Below are 16,353 nucleotides of genomic sequence, written 5' to 3'. Positions count from 1 at the left end.
ATGGAATACTAATTGAGGAGCCGTAATACCTTTTTCTCTAAAAAGGGAGGCTAAGCAAATATCATTCGGTTCTCACTAATTTACGCTTCGGTGATATCACAGGAGAAACTTCATACAGTCGAAAGGGGTATGCTCGAGATATTGTTGCCAATTTTGGCCTTCACACAGTCAAAGTGAATGATCAGACTTCGTAAGCGGCGAAGATCTATAGCCTCAATTTTCTTCTTCTGCTGCGGCGTTGGTTCTGTTAAGCTCCAGGCGAGGGAGACGTGGAAACAGTGAGAAAAGTCTTCGGGCTGTGTATCTGGTTTGACACTTTCATCTTGTCCATGCCTGTGATCTGGGCCAGCCGATCTACCCGCATACAGCGGTGGTTGGCCAAAGTGAGCTAAAGAGCGATTTGACAGGCCGAGGAGACGGCTCAAGTTATCATTTGCGGGCTTTGTCACCCGTAGGACGAGGAACCACCGCGTCCTTTCGTAATTAGAGACCCAGTCGAGCCTGTAAGGGTTGACAGAGAATCTGGGTGGTCCGTTAGCAATCCGACTGTCCACGAGAGAAGTGTGAAATACTCACGCTGGGACTGTAGACTCTTGAAGAGCCGTTTGGAACATATCCATGAAAGGCTGTCTCTGTTCAGTGCGAAGAACCACTGGTCTGGAGAGACTGATATGAAGCGGGAGTTGGACACCCAGGTCGCTTCTTAATAAGCTATGTATCTCCCCCGCCCGTCCTCCCAACTTGACTTCGACCTCTGCTAATATACCATCCAAGACAGCGAGTTCTGCTTTCGAAGGATACCCTGTCGGATTCAGTTCCCATCTGCAAATGCTAGCCAGTAAACTCACACTCTAGGTATATATGGGTGGGCCAGTTCCCTTCGACATGGGGAATGACACGCTTACGGCCTCCATGAAGACTAGGGTCGTCTCGTACACTCACGCGAGTGCTCGAGGCATACAGATCACGAAATGCAGTCGGTAGTGGGGGTAGAGATGATACTCGATCATCGACGGAAGTGTTGTTGTGACGGGGTTTCTTTGATGGTCTGGGCGATTTCTCCTCACTTTCTTCTGTATCTGACTCTGTATCAGAGTATTGCACCAAAGCCATCGGGGCAATGGGTATGGGTTGAGTCAAGAAGCGGGTTGAAGAGAAGCAGGTGTAAACTTACTGTAATGGTATTACTGTTTCTTACTAAGTAAAGTCGCTCCCGTCGCCAACAGAGTTACTGATTGGCTGATAGGTAGGCTTTATTCTCCCATCGAAAGTGCCAATTTTTATCAAAATCGTCTCTATGCTTCTTTCTAAGTTACGAAGTAGATTGTTATCAAACGCGATGTATCAGACAACGTTTCTGGAAGTCGAAGCGTGGAAGGACCATACGCCCAATGGTTCATATACAGAGGGAGAGAAAAAAAGCCTCGCATTTAGAGTAGGAGAATACGTGTTTGAAGGATTATGGATCCAAGCTATGAAACTATAGTTAGACGTGCAATTCCAGTCCCCAGAATATACGGCGAGCAAGCGTTGTAAATCTTTTTGAATGGTGTTCATATTTAAGTGACCTGATGCGACGAATGTTGGTCTAGAACGAGGGGAGGCCCTGTCATAGACGTGTGGGGTAATGGTAGCACTGAAATCGAAGCGTTGCAGATTTTTCCACAATCCATGACGCTCTTACGGCCGTCCATCTCTGGAGTCTAGACCAATCTTTTAAATAGGCCTGATGATAGACTTCTATCTAAGGAATAAAACCCAGGTAACCGTAATAGGGATGGGAGGGTGCTCTATTTGTCCAAGTAGCTTCTACATCTGCTTTCCTTTTCGACTTAGTCTATCTGCACTTCGCCTAGACTACAATGGGGGCCTTAGTAGTGCACTCTTTAACTCTTAACCGCTGACGCTACGTTCAGACTAACGATGAGCTTAATCTTTGCAATACAAATCTAAAAGGAAGTGAATGAGATAGTAGCAATGGATATTTCATTCAGTGACTGCTAAGATACTTTGTTTAGTTGAATAATAAGAACAGATTACGAGAGGTATAGCGTACAGACAAAACCTTATGCCTGTCATATGTGATGGGTTCTCATACTGACTGAGAAACGTCATAGGGCTCCTTCTGTGAGATTCTGACGACCTTCGACAGGAGATCATTGTGTCATATTCAGGTACTCGAACGCAATTTTCATCAACATCCATGGATCGACGGGATCGCCGGAAGCCATTTGAGGCGAGTTTCTGGTGTTTGCTCCATAAGTTTCATCATCGAGTGCAGTGGCCAATGTAACCGAACGGGTCTAGTCATTCGGCAAGGCCCATACACTAAGCTAGATAAGGTATAAATCTTAATGACTAAGCCCAAGAGGGAGGGGTGGACCCCTTATCGATAAGCCCCAGGACCCTTGGGTATAGGTATACGCAAGTCGTCACGTCACTCTTTGGTCGTACATTTTGTAGACAATCCTTTCTCTCTTTCCCCTTCTCTGATTCATTCCTCGAACGTACTTCTCGTGCCTCATCTTCTGAGCTGATAATCGTGGACAATCATCTTTTCTTTGCGTCGAAACACCGCTATTTCGCTCGATCACATATTCGGACCCCAAATCGGACATTCAGCCCCACATCAGCAGAAAGTATCGGTAAGATTGCATTCGATAGCGCAGAGTTACTATTAGACACCTGTGTCTCCGTCCAAACCAGGAGATTCCAGAGATTAAAAGACGGAGGAATTTCTTTTCCCTGAGCACTCCTCGATCATCTCCTCTCAAAGTCGAACAGCCATGGTGTCTTCCGGTGACTCCATGTATATGGCTTCGTATCCTTCTCGTTGGGATCAGCCTAGTCAATGCCCTATGAACGTCGATATGGCCATGGAGTTGGGGAGCAACAACCCCTACCATCGCTACATCTCTCCTTCTCCGACTCCTTCTCCCTCTTCATCTACATCGACTCTGAACACTCTCAGTTTAGAACGCTCACCTTCTGTGCCTTCTATCTACTGGTCTGGTGAACTTGAGCACCAGCCAGTAGAGCCAAGGAGAAGACGGTACACATATCACCCTACGTACGCTCAGCAGAGCACTCAAGGCAACCGCCATCGCACCAGATACCGACGCGGTTCGCTTCTGGTCACTCCAGATGTCATTGATCGCCTGGACAATGCAGGTGTCTTCCATTACCACCATGAAAGCCCATACGACGCCGTCTATGCGGAAAGAAATCACGACGCCAAAACTAGCCCGATTGCAGCTCTTGAAGGCTCAACCAAAGAGGCTCTCAAGGCGACCCCAGAGGACAAGATTGCCGATTGTCTCAGCAGCCATCGCCCGTTGGATGGAGTCGCATTCTATCCTCCTGGAACTACAGACAGGGAAGGACGAATCTACGAGTATGAGGAGGGCACCAACATGATGAACGACTACGGCAATTTTGTTCGCGTCCCAGGCTTGGTAGGTCGCCTCGGTGCTTATTCGTAATCAACAAAGTACTGATAGACCTATTAGAAATTCACTGAAGAAGACTTCAAGAACGACCCTTTCTACAACAGTCCGCTTCCAAAGCCGTTCGAAATTATCCGCAAAGCATTCAGTCATTGCCGCAGTTGGAAGCGCAATAAAACCACCTGAGCTTTGAGCAACCAACAGCCTGCCTGCAGGGCGCTACCACTGTCATTGAACGCACCACTTCTTCGATGTCGCAACGACCTGCCAGCGGAGTACTATTATTACTTACCAACTGTCTCGGTCTTCACCATTGCAAATGCAGAGCTATATGCTTGGTGACAACAATCAACAATATGCCGGAATGACTACTCGACGCTGTACGAATTCACGACTCGGAATATATACGACACGACATCTACGCTATTACGACTATATACCCCACGGATTGGTGCAATTTCATGAGACGAGGGTTTTTTTTCATGCCTACTTTGAGCCTTTTTTCCCTCACTGATGTCTCAGTCTGTCCGACAGCTTCAGGAAACAGACAAAATCGCGAGACGAGGGCTTTCAGGAGCCGGCAACTTCGGAATTTGGAAAAGATACCCGGACTTTTGGGCGCAATTTGGAATCATGTAACAGGGGTTTTTTATGCCGTACGGGCTTTTTCCCTTCTTCATGTATGTGTGCCTTGCTATATGTGACGGCATTATTGGAGTCGATCACCCCGGGAGTTAAGGTCCTTTGGGATATAATAATTTTCGGGTAACGGATTACGCCTGTACTGCTGCGATGAAGACAGGCTCAACTTCATCCCCCTAGTCAAATCAAACAAATGAATTGAAGTCTCTCTTCTCCCGATCTTCCAGGTAGCTCTATAATTCAATACAGCCGTATGGTTAGCCCCAAACATGTAGACTTGGTCGAATACTGACTATCCAAATTTTAGTAATGCGACGGTCAAATCGTGCTATAACTTGCCACCAGTGTCTCCTGGTGTGGCTATTTCCCGCTTAAAACAGCTTGTATAGTTCTTGCGTCATGTCCGTCAGTCTGATCAAACCGCCCCAATACTAGCAACGGAGGCAACTCCTGCATAAATGGCATGGTTTTTAATCGCCTCTAGACAAATAAAACAAAAGTATGTTTTGCTGCATGAGGTCCTATCTTCAATATCACTTGCATTCTTCACTACCAAATCTACATCGACACATAGGCGTTTCTAACAAGATCATGGCTGCAGTTCGGCCTCATACTCTGCATAGCCTGGGACCGGTCCACCCCCCCAAAGTCGAGAAAAGGGCCATCAAACCCTCCATCGCGAGACATGTCAACATCCGCGTCAACGATCCGCTCGATCATGACGCACCGGCCATTCTACACGAACCTCGCAGTTATAGCGCCGTCGAAGCCAAGGGATCAGCAGTTGTACTTGTATCGGGCGCTGGTGGGGGGGTGAGCGGACCATCCGGTATCTTATCTCTTGCTTGATGCTTCATTCCACGGCAGATCGGCAATTAACTGTGGTGTGCTGTTAGGGATTTACGCATCGCTTGCTGACAAACTTGCCCTACTACTTGGCATCCCCTGCATCCGACTTGACTATCGACGACCAGCGAGGACGGAGTACTGTTCCGCCGACATTGTAGCCTCTTTCACCTACCTGCGCGAGCACTTCAATTCATCGAGCTTCGTCCTCGTCGGCTGGTCCTTCGGCGGAAGCCCGTGTTTCACCGTCGCGGCCGAGCAGCCTGAGTGCGTCCGTGGCGTGGCTACTGTGGCCTCACAAACGGCTCAAACGACTGGGATCCAAAAATTGAGTCCGCGACCGGTCCTCTTGCTGCATGGGACCGATGATACGGTGCTCTCGCCGACGTGCTCGGAGACTTTGTACAGGGAGTATGGAAATAAAGGTCCCAGGGAGTTGAAGCTGCTCCCCGGGGATGATCATGGACTCACGAAGCATGCGCCTGAAGTGGAAAAGATGATCTTTGAGTTTGCTGCTAAGACGCTTGGCTTTGAGAAGCTATTAAACCAGAACACCATCCTGGAGCAAGCGGGCGAGGATCTGGTTGAGAGTAGGGATGAGAGGATTAGAGAGATGGGTGAAGGGCATGATCTTGAGGGTGGCGAGAGGTTGTGAGTGAGAATGGAATGAGATAATGGCGTGATGTTCGAACTATCTAAGATGAAGCTATCTACGTATGACAGAAGGTGAGATGTGTGTCGCGCTAAGCCTAATCTGGAGGCGTAGGCTAAGAAAATGCATGTAATGTGCTGTCCATAGGATAAGCCAGGGTCAGATTGTACAGCTGTCCTCTTTTGTTCTTTTAACATTTGATGAATTGCGAAGTTTTAGAATGGCCTGATCTGGACCTGTCCGGCATCAGCATCTAACAGGCCGGTAATATAAGAACGGACTCGACCAATGGAATTATCCGTAGTGTTAAATGAAACCAGTCTTACAAACTAGACGGACTAGACAAATGCCTTACTTCTGACTGCTTGGCGTGGGACGTTCCATTGCCGTCGTTGGCGATCATCCGATTACTACTGCGGGTGCACTCCGCCACGCGCAAAGGAAGGCCAGCTTGTCCACTTCTGAATAATCTTATTGAGGACTCCAACATACCACGCTGTAAATAGTGGCCTTCTTCTTGCAATCCCGCAGTCTAGATTTGTGTTTTTTTCTTTCACTCCTCCTCCATAGTCATTGCATAGCACCGAATCCTCCTTTACCTTCGTTGTTGCATGAGACTTCGAGTTCTTGGCTTTGTCTTGCTTTGATTGATAATCCTCGACGAGGCCCACTTGTCTATTTTCATGTGAAGGGCAACAGAGCGACTGATCATTGTCTTCATCACTCCGTCCGATCTTAAAAGAACACCATACTAGTATATGCATTTTTGAAACCCTGACAGCAAAATGCGCTCAGCGGCCAGGGTCTTTTACCTGGCAGTGTTCGCGTTCTTGCGGCTTACCAATGCCCACGAGGAACGATATGACCACTCTGTTTGCGCAGTAAGTGGCTTTTACTATCAAGGATACTTCTGTGACTGTTTCTGACTATGTCGTTTTCTAGATTGATCCCTCCGCCACCGTCTCCGACGCCTGTGTTTCCTACGTCACCGTCGATTCTCTCAACGATCAGATCTACAGCCTGCTCCAATCAATCACGCAAGAGACGGATTTCTTTTCATATTACCGCCTAAATTTATTCAATAAGCAATGTCCGTTCTGGGACGATGCCCACAGTATGTGCGGCAATATCGCGTGTTCCGTCAACACAATAGAGTCAGAGGAGGATATCCCGTTGACGTGGCGAGCGGAGGAGCTTAGCAAACTTGAAGGTCCCAAAGCAGGCCATCCCGGCCGCAAACTTCAAAAAGAACGACCCAGTGACAAACCACTTCAAGGCGAACTCGGCGCAAATGTCGGGGAAAGCTGCGTGGTCGAATACGACGACGAGTGCGATGAGCGCGATTACTGTGTACCGGAAGACGAAGGAGCCAGTGGTAAAGGGGACTACGTCAGTTTGGTAGATAATCCGGAGCGATTCACGGGATACGCAGGACCGGGAGCCCATCAGGTCTGGGACGCCATCTACCGGGAGAACTGTTTTCTGAAGTCGCCTCCGGAGATGGGACTGTCCCTGCATCCATCTCTAGGAGGCTTGCAGGCCGTCAATGACTTCCGAAACGTAATACAAAAGGAGATGAAACGCTCCGAAGGATTGCCGTTTGATAATGAGTGCCTTGAGAAGCGGGTCTTTCATCGCCTCATCAGCGGCATGCATGCATCCATCTCAACCCATCTTTGCTGGGATTATCTCAACAAGACTACAGGACAGTGGCATCCCAATTTGCAATGCTTCAAAGAGCGTCTGCATGATCACCCGGAGCGCATTTCCAACTTGTACTTCAACTATGCACTCGTCTCGCGGGCCGTGGCGAAGCTGCGAAAGCACCTTCAGAACTACACATTTTGCACAAGCGATCCGCTCCAGGACAGCGAGACCAAGAAGAAGGTGTCCCAGCTGACTGCGATCCTCGCTGATCGGCCGCAAATTTTTGATGAGAATATCATGTTCCAGGACCCGAGCGCACCCGGCTTGAAGGAAGAGTTCCGCAACCGCTTCAGAAACGTGAGCAGATTGATGGACTGCGTTGGCTGCGATAAGTGCCGACTGTGGGGCAAGCTCCAGGTGAATGGATATGGAACGGCTCTGAAGGTGCTGTTCGACTACGACGAGACCAAGAATGGCGAAAATCCACCACTGCGGCGAACTGAGCTAGTCGCGTTGATCAACACTCTTGGCCGCATTTCCCATAGTTTGGCTGCTGTACGAAGCTTCCACCGTGCCATGGATCTTGGACAGGGCCAGACTTTCGCTATCATGGCGGGAACGCCCTTGTTGAAGGAGCAGCCTGGCGGTCAGAGAGCGAAGGTCCTTTACAAGGATGGAGGATCAACGTTCTATTACGAAGACGATGAAGACGACTTCAAGTACGCAACGGAGAGATTGCCATGGGAGAGACGGCCGCATAAGGAAACGGATACTTTGTGGGACAGTTTCAAGGCCGAATTCGAGGTGGTGTGGGACACATACATCTACGTCCTGAAGAGCTGGTGGAATATGCCGAAAACTTTGTAAGCTCTTCCTAATCCCTGTCCTTCTGCACAGTGACTGACCGCTGATTCTGTATTGCAGATGGGAAATCTTCGTCATGGAAGCCAACCGCGCCTGGAGTTATTGGCTGGGTCTTCCTGTGCCACCGCGGTCGTGGAGAATTCGGTTTCCTCAACAGCCCGACATGCGCAGTCGTGACGAGTTATAGTCGATTCCAGCGTACTAGACCACTTATTTTCCTAGCCATCGGCGGCTGCCGAACTGTATAGACAACGGGGGTATGATTTTTTTCGCGGCGTCTAGAAGTCGGCGTTGCATCTTGGGAGTTCTGGAGGGCATGTATAATATGGGTATATTTACTCCAATTGACTAGAAAGTTCTCAGTTGCATACAAACAGTCAGCTATGGTTTGGTGTTGATAATGTAGGAGCGTATTTGGTGTGGACAATGGCTGTACGTGAGACACAAGAATATTGCCACAGATCAAAGTCAATTCACTGGGAGACCGTGATAAAACAGTAATATTTATTGTGCAGCCGATACAAATTGTTTGAGAGGATCAATAATCAACATCATGATGATGAAGATCCAACACGGCGTTCTCCGGCTCAGAAGAGTTTCTGTCGGCAAAAGCAGACAGCCTCGGCATCTCATGCGCCGTGTAATTTTGCCAAGGCTCCACCACCGTCGCCGAACTCAACAGGTCTTCCCCATCTTTCTCCATCTCGTGCGTCCCCTCTCTTCTGCGCATCCAAGTTCCCACCCATCATCCTCACATCAATCAATATAGCAACTCGCCATCTAGTTCCATCGTTACCTGTTTTCGGTTGGGGTCAAATGCGAGGCTGGTGAGAAATTTCCCCGCCCCACAACTCCATGGCGTCGGTTTCGCCACCTAAACCGTGGGAGAGAGCAGGCACTGCTGGCAGTGGTAGGTGACTCGCCGCTGTTGACTACTTATTCTCTGCTGTCTCTATGATCGAGAGATTGATCGCTAACGTTGTTACTCTGCTCCATCAGGGACTGTATTATCAGCGTCCCCCGCCGGTAGTTCGACCATGACTCCAACAGCCGCCGCTGCGACAGCACCGACCTCTACCTCCGCCATACCCACATCCACCTCAACAACATCATCCTCTACTGCTCCCTCCTTACCTTCTCGCCCTGACACATTGAACTCTGTTGTGAATCGGACAGCGTCGAACTACCCCCCCTATGGCGCATCACGATTCGGTACCACGCCGTATGGCGGAACCGGCTATGGCGGCTACGGCGCATATTCATCGCCATACTCCCGCTTCGGTACGATGGGCTCCATGTATGGAGGCTATGGTGGCTACGGGGGTATGTACGGCGGCATGGGAGGCATGGGAGGCATGTACGGTGCCGGCATGCCTGGCGACCCCAATGATCCCAACAGCTTGACGAATTCGTTCAGCCAGAGCACGCAGGCTACCTTTCAGATGATTGAGAGTATTGTGGGTGCATTTGGTGGGTTTGCTCAGATGCTGGAGAGCACATATATGGCGACTCATAGCTCCTTTTTTGGTATGTTTTCTATTGCTAGTGGCAGCTTTTGTCGGGCATTGAAACTAACTTCATTAAAGCCATGGTCTCTGTTGCAGAGCAGTTTGGGAATCTGCGAAATACTCTTGGGTCCGCTTTGGGGATTTTCACAATAATCAGGTGGTTCAGAACGTTGATTGCGAAGATTACGGGGCGTCCCCCGCCGGCTGATGCTGCCTCTCTCACCCCATCTGCCTTTGCGGCGTTTATGCACGGGCGCTCCGCGCCTGCCACGCTYCCAGACGGCTCTCCTGCTCCCCCCAAGCCTTCGAAGAAGCCATTTTTCATGTTCCTGATCGCCGTCTTCGGCCTCCCATACTTGATGGGCAAGCTCATCAAGGCCCTCGCGCGCTCACAGGAAGAGCAACGTAAACAGATGATGCTGGGACCAAATGGGGAACCCATGCAAGCGCCATTGGATCCGTCAAAGCTTGATTTCTGCCGAGTTTTGTATGATTATACCCCTGAGTCTCAGGACAGCGCAGGTATCGATCTTGCCGTCAAGAAGGGTGATATTGTCGCTGTTCTCAGCAAAACAGACCCAATGGGCAACGCATCTGAGTGGTGGCGCTGCCGTGCCCGGGACGGCCGTGTTGGTTACCTCCCAGGGCCCTACCTGGAAACCATTCAAAGAAAGCCGGCGCAGCAGGCCATCACCTCTGGTAGCGAAGCGGGCAGCCGTAGCAATACTATGACATCGGTCATTGAAAAGGCTCAAGCCGGCGATGAGAAGAAGCCAGTCCTTAAGGGGAAAATGGGTGACATCTCGCCGGAGAGCTTTCAGAAGAGTGCATTCTACTCATAAACTGTGCCATGATATTCCGTCGTCACCTTATCACCTTTTGTTATTAACACGATAATCCACGAACAAAAGATATGGCAGCATATCCTGTTCTGGCTTGGCTCTCTCAATCCTTGTCTATGCATCTGGGTTTGACGGATTATGAGCTTCGGGGAGAATTGAACGACGACGCCAGGATACTATTGTTTTTGGGTACATCTGGACATGGATGTTTTCTTTTTCCGCCTTTTATCTGTTCTTCTTACGTTTGAGCGAGGGGTTCCTATCTATATCATCTACTTCTTATGCCGTGTATACTTTACTCAATGACAACTTAGTCAATACACCAACATGCAGTCTGACTGTCTCATCACACACTGGGCTGATGCAAAAGTACTTCTTGTACACTTCATAAAGAAAGGTACTTTTGTTAATTAAAGTCCTTGCCATCCATCTCTCATCCATATCTGTAGTGCCTGTTCGCATTATGGAACTGACACTGCTACGAATCACCGAAGTATTTTGGGCATCGTTTAGATAGCTCGAATAGTAACAAATCTAAGCTGATACACCGCTAATAACCATGATTCTGACTGTGTTTGAAATCCTCGGCCCATCTCCTGACCTATCAGCTGGCACTTGACCTATCGCAAACTCGGTGCTCCGTACAGGCAAGAGTCCAGACTCCAAACCAACTAAAATCCGCCAAAGAAACACCCTTACCCACCAACCACGCGTCCTTCACTGACATATCAAAGTGTCGTGTGTCAACACATTAAGAACGGGAATCGTCGTACGCACCATCCCGTCCGCACTCGGAGTAAGACCCATCGGCGAAGATCCGGCCGGATCCTGAACCCGCCTATCTCGCCCGCTAGCCCGCTGGAGTAGATAATCTCCTTCAAACTAAGCAGTAGAACTAGAACAAGAGCCTGGTAAGCACTTCCTACATAGAAAGTGCTAGATAGATAGTCTGAAGGATCCTGCGCATCAAAGTGTCTGAGAGCTAGCAACTAGCCTTGCCCGCCTCGTCTCGTCTCGTCTCACTGACCTTATACGACTATTGATTACTGACTAGTCCTGTCCTTGACGCCAGAGTTACGACTCCAACGACGGGAATCCGGATAGACAGACATAGTCCTCCGTACTCCGTACTCTATATTCCATTGGAATTCTCATCAACTTAAAACAAAACTGTTGGGCTCGTAGTATCTAGATAGCTTCCGTCAAAGCTAACGACCCCTGTTTCGGCCCTATTGTCTTGGAGGCGTTAAGTGATAGTCGCCGATCCTGGTAAGTTGTCCGGGGGTAGGATGGTCTTGTTTGCAGTGTGCTATGCAGTGCCTGGGCGTATGGTTATGGCGGATTGGAGACGGAATTATTTTCCGGAGGGGTGTGTTTGGTTGTTGGTGCTCTTTTCTCGTGTGCTGGGGCTGGGGCTAGTGGTATGGTGTACTGTGTTTGTTGGAGTGTTACTGCGTGGGTGGGTTTGGAAGATTACTTTCTTTGATTGTGATTGGGATCTGCGGGTTTGGTCGCCATGATGGATGAGAAATGCAGGTGCATTTGTGGTACTCTGTACAGTGCTTCTACTTTTGCGTTGTGTGATTAGGAGGCAGTTTATCTGATAGAGTAGACAGGTACTTGTGTACAGATTATATTGTGGCCGAAGGTAGATGAGACGATCGATCCTCTAGTACTCTATAGATGGCCCTGATAATAATGTTTGCATGAATTCCCCAAAGCAGTCCCAATACTTGTTACTCTGCATGAGCTTCGCCCAGAAACACACGCTAGGCTTGTCGTACATGCTCGGGGTTGCCTCGTACCTCTGTAATATCTGCCTTGTGTGTAGCAGCAGCAGCACCACGGGTTCCTGCATTTCACTCCTTTGACCCCAGGCGGAATACTGTCTGGCCAGCCGCAGTGTCTCCGCAGAGTGAATCCACCTAATCATCTTCGGTGACCATGGCGTATTGTTCAAACACTCGTATATCCGTGCACGCAGGGTCCGCTTTCATCCTGAGCCTTAGGTGTTCCCAGACCTCCAATAGTTGTAGTAAGAACGGTCCTGATGACATGACAGACCAGGAACGATCAGGATTCGACAATATCCGTGGGAGTGAAACACCATGCGAATGATTCCCGTCGGAGTTGTCTGGACCTGCTGTTTGTGAAGCAAACAACTCAGGGAACACCTTCTCGTATGTAGCGCGCCTGACATGCAGGTTGGGGCGATAAATGCAGTATGGATTCTGACGAGACCCAGAGCGCTCTGTAAGGGATAGGTTCTGTGGAGATGGCTGCGAACTGGATGCGTTGACGAAGCAAAAAACAGCAGACAAATGGTCGCCAAGCTACCCAGCCGCTCCTGATGCCGCTAGTTTTAATGGTTCACTTCTTTGCTGTGCAGGCTCCAGAGTGATGATGCGCGGCATGAAGACAAAATACCTGACCCTACTCTGCACCATCTTCCGCTCAAGTCAAACCATAGTTGTCTATGAAAATCATACTGTATGAAATGACGATGAACGAGACAGAATTGAGTGTTACACGGAAGGGGCAAACGCAATGATGGGTAACATGCTATACGGTGGTTAATAGTCAAAAAGAAAAAAGGTGATCACCATAATCACTTGGTGTCAAACCCAGCGGAGAATCCTGTGAGACCATAATCTAGACCGGACCATCAAGACCTTGCGAGTTTCCGAGTTCGAGACGACTGCCCGCAGCTTTTTCAGCATTCTTCTCCGGGTGTAATGAAGTTCGACATGCTCTCCTCGAGCTTCTTGTCGAGGGCTAAAAGACGGTCTTGAAATGAATCCAAAGCCTGCCAAGCATTTTCAGTCGACAGGTCTTCCATTGGCCTTGGGGTAGGATGTGTCGAGGTAGGACTGAGAGTAGCTGCCGACAAAGATTGGTTGTCATCTAGTTCGGGACTTTGAAGAGGGTCAAACTTGTTTTCATCTGTTGCTTCTTGTCAACTTGGTTCAAGACGGCAGCATGTGGTAAATCATAAGTTTGAGATTGATTGCGAAGAGGACTCGGAGGTGGCAGATGATAGATCGAATAAGGAGAAGAGGGCTGCTCACGGTGCATTGATTGAGATTCCGGTAGAGGGGACAAGGCCGCAGATCGATCGTCCGGTTCGGGAGTGTAACAACTCATGTCGGATGGGGTATCTGTGAGCTTAATTAGCAAACTGGAGTCTGTCCAAATACTTTTGTAAGGAGACGCACCTGGTTCAGGACTTGTCCGATGGGACTCGTTGCGAGTGTTGTCCCAGGAAGCACCGTACCTACGGACGAAGCGAGCGATGCGCTTGGAGTCGACTTCCTGACCACCCACTCGAAATGCGGTTTGTTTGCCTCGAGCAGCTCGCTTTTGCTGCTTTCGAATCATCACATGGACTTCTTTGGCCTTGATGTTTTTTCGGACATGCCATGCCGCCAAACGGTCCTTGAATTGCTTTTCTCTGGGAAGTCCAAGTTAGGCAAGAAGTTCAAACATCGGCTGCAGTTCACCACAAGGCAATCCAAAAACAAAAATAGAAGCCACGCAGATGCGAGAGGAGAAAAATGATTTGCCTGTTCTTGCTCCGTTGAACGGGATCTAGAAAAGCCCTTCATTTTGAGGATAAAACAGGCATGATCAACTCAAATGAGATGCTCATGTGATGTCGAACATGTCGACCAGAAATGGAAATCAAGGGTAAGAGAGGGGAAAAAAGAAAAAAAAAAAAAGAACACGAGGGAAAAGGAAGACAGTACGATGCAACGAAGTTATAATCATGTTCCATGATTCGTTTCACATCTCTTAGTTTCAGCTGATTGTCGCGATAAAGACGCTCAATAACCGTACGGTACTCATTCCAGTCGTCAGATCTGCGGGGACGAAAGATTGCTGAGGACGAAGACGATGATGAAGCAGAGAAGTTGGACGACGAGGCGATGGAACCATCCATCATTAACGAATCACCAGAACTTCTCTGGTAGGCATACTCTAGAGCTCACGAGGGCGGGATAGTTGATGATCGGCGTAGACGGCGATAGTGGTAGAAGGGTGGAAAGAGGATGAAGGTTGGGGAAATAGCGGACCAAATGGAGAAGAGAAGGGCAATGAGGCACAATGGAATTCCAGAAAGACTTTATGTAGTAGAGGAGTGTAGCTTGCAGGTTCGACAATATCGACAGTTTTGTCAGTTGCCTGTTGCAGCACAAGCGGCAGTGAGATAGATTCCAGACAGTCGTATGGAGTTGTAGGTAGTTGTCAGTTGAATCCGGTTCAGATGCAGGAGTCACTAGTCGTAGTTAGGTGAAAGTAGCCAAAGAAGAGCTAGTAGATATCGTAGTGACACACGTTCTATTACTCAGACTGCAACAAGTGGTCAGTCAGTAGTCGAAGGGAGGTATCTATCTAGTAGTAGGCAGGCAATTGCTTCAGGTCGACTGCAAGAGAAAGAATAGCAGTCAGGGTAAGAGGCAAGTAAAGCATGTGGTCAGTATCTGTAAGTACGTGGTAGCTAGCAGCCTCGCTTGCATCCAATAATGATCAAAAAATTGAATTTTCGAGCAGTTTTCTTATGGGCCATTGTCGTTCCTGCTTCTCTTCCAACAGAAAACTGCCAGCAAATCCTTCTATAAAATCCGAAGAATAGACTATCCTGGATAATAATGAAAATAATAATAATAATCGAATCCTTATTGAAGCTAGCCAGAACATTTCAAATTAGATAAAGGATTTTTTTTACTACCGAACCAAGAGGGAAAAGAAAAGATGAAAATCACAAAGAACTGTCTGACAATGTTAGGGTAGATCAAGGAAAAAAAGGGAGAAAAATAGAAATAGAAACAAAAATACAACGAGGCTACAGGGAAAAAAAAGGTTCAGAACGATGGATACAACCCGGGGCCAAAAGGAGGCTAAGGGTGTCCACCCGGCGGCCTAAGTACGGGGCTAGCACTTCCTAGCTGGTCGTGGTACTTTGGCTTGAATGAGGACCAGACAGCAAACAGACGAAGAACAGCAAAGGGCGAATGTCTGAGCAGTCCAGAATACACATTAGGTAGGGTCCGGAATCCAGAGAAAAAGAAAATGAAATATCCAACCTCAAACTGAGACCGAAATCAATATAGGTAATATATAGGAGAAGATGAAATGCTAAGGCCCTTTTTTTTCAAGGGGAGAAATGACGATAGATCGCTGACAGACTGTGGTTGACTAGCAAGGACCTCTGCTTGCCCTTTGCGGCCACTTGCTGCTGGAACGCCCGCGGATATCCCGATCCTTGCTCCCGTTGGCCAATCGGTGGGCCTGTAGCTAATAGTACTGATGGTCCGTGTACTTTTGTTTTGATCCCCCGGTGTTCAGCGCAGAGGTACAGATACGGAGACATAGTACATGGTCAGTCCGTACTATCTATTATTTCATGAATCCTCCTTGCAAATCTATTATCAATGTGAGTTTAACAGTTGGCTAGACTCTGCCTTGGGTATGTCTACCTGACTGTAGGCTAGAGAGTGGGGACGCAAATTGTAGTAGTAGAGTAGTATGTAGATAGTAAACCAGCTAATAAGGATGAACACGGGGATAAATGGATAATACCCACTCATTTCCAGTCCACATGTAGCTACAAAGCACTAAGTAGTCTAGCCCTCTTCAAGCAAGACTTTTCAATAATAGGTACACAGTTCTTTGTTGAGTGAAGTCCAGTCCCATGGCCAGGGGCTTGACCTCTTTCAGAGGAGCACAATGTACCATATCCTCGGTATTTCATGATGATATCAATACTGCTGTCATGCTCCTTAGGTACGTATTGATTGATGACCATCATATCTAGGTACGGAGTAGAAATATCTCATACAGTGTGTTATCCTGATCGCCTGATCGCGCTTCGTGCTTCGTGCTTCATCCTCCGTACCTCTGTCGCC

At 48.4% G+C, this 16,353-nt stretch overlaps 6 protein-coding genes across 6 annotated transcripts; 4 read left to right on the top strand and 2 right to left on the bottom strand.

The window, feature by feature from the left end:
• Positions 1-110: 110 nt before the first annotated feature.
• Positions 111-1,113, bottom strand: Asppvi_009637 (HVSL domain-containing protein; the record flags this gene model as incomplete). The annotated part of the gene is made up of 3 exons (XM_043305487.1): positions 111-522; positions 577-802; positions 849-1,113. 3 exons carry the CDS (start codon positions 1,111-1,113, stop codon positions 111-113), a joined length of 903 nt encoding a protein of 300 aa, XP_043161422.1.
• A 1,673-nt stretch (positions 1,114-2,786) lies between these two features.
• On the top strand, positions 2,787-3,632 carry Asppvi_009636 (uncharacterized protein; the record flags this gene model as incomplete). The annotated part of the gene is made up of 2 exons (XM_043305486.1): positions 2,787-3,455; positions 3,510-3,632. 2 exons carry the CDS (start codon positions 2,787-2,789, stop codon positions 3,630-3,632), a joined length of 792 nt encoding a protein of 263 aa, XP_043161421.1.
• Positions 3,633-4,679: 1,047 nt separating this feature from the next.
• Positions 4,680-5,589, top strand: Asppvi_009635 (uncharacterized protein; the record flags this gene model as incomplete). Its single annotated transcript, XM_043305485.1, has 2 exons — positions 4,680-4,917; positions 4,985-5,589. The coding sequence occupies 2 exons, from the start codon at positions 4,680-4,682 to the stop codon at positions 5,587-5,589; spliced, it is 843 nt and encodes a 280-aa protein (XP_043161420.1).
• Positions 5,590-6,371: 782 nt separating this feature from the next.
• Positions 6,372-8,284, top strand: Asppvi_009634 (ER oxidoreductin; the record flags this gene model as incomplete). The annotated part of the gene is made up of 3 exons (XM_043305484.1): positions 6,372-6,467; positions 6,529-8,096; positions 8,158-8,284. The coding sequence occupies 3 exons, from the start codon at positions 6,372-6,374 to the stop codon at positions 8,282-8,284; spliced, it is 1,791 nt and encodes a 596-aa protein (XP_043161419.1).
• Positions 8,285-8,952: 668 nt separating this feature from the next.
• On the top strand, positions 8,953-10,447 carry pex13 (peroxin PEX13; the record flags this gene model as incomplete). Its single annotated transcript, XM_043305483.1, has 3 exons — positions 8,953-9,007; positions 9,097-9,624; positions 9,684-10,447. 3 exons carry the CDS (start codon positions 8,953-8,955, stop codon positions 10,445-10,447), a joined length of 1,347 nt encoding a protein of 448 aa, XP_043161418.1.
• Positions 10,448-13,351: 2,904 nt separating this feature from the next.
• Positions 13,352-14,387, bottom strand: Asppvi_009632 (Clr5 domain-containing protein; the record flags this gene model as incomplete). Its single annotated transcript, XM_043305482.1, has 3 exons — positions 13,352-13,605; positions 13,663-13,898; positions 14,194-14,387. The coding sequence occupies 3 exons, from the start codon at positions 14,385-14,387 to the stop codon at positions 13,352-13,354; spliced, it is 684 nt and encodes a 227-aa protein (XP_043161417.1).
• Between the last annotated feature and the right edge of the window lie 1,966 nt (positions 14,388-16,353).

The sequence above is a fragment of the Aspergillus pseudoviridinutans genome (genome assembly GCF_018340605.1).
Source record: "Aspergillus pseudoviridinutans IFM 55266 DNA, scaffold_7, whole genome shotgun sequence".
NCBI classification, from domain to species: Eukaryota; Fungi; Ascomycota; class Eurotiomycetes; order Eurotiales; family Aspergillaceae; genus Aspergillus; species Aspergillus pseudoviridinutans.
The sequence above is the reverse complement of the archived record's forward strand: the minus strand, read 5'-3'. Positions and strand labels throughout refer to the sequence as shown.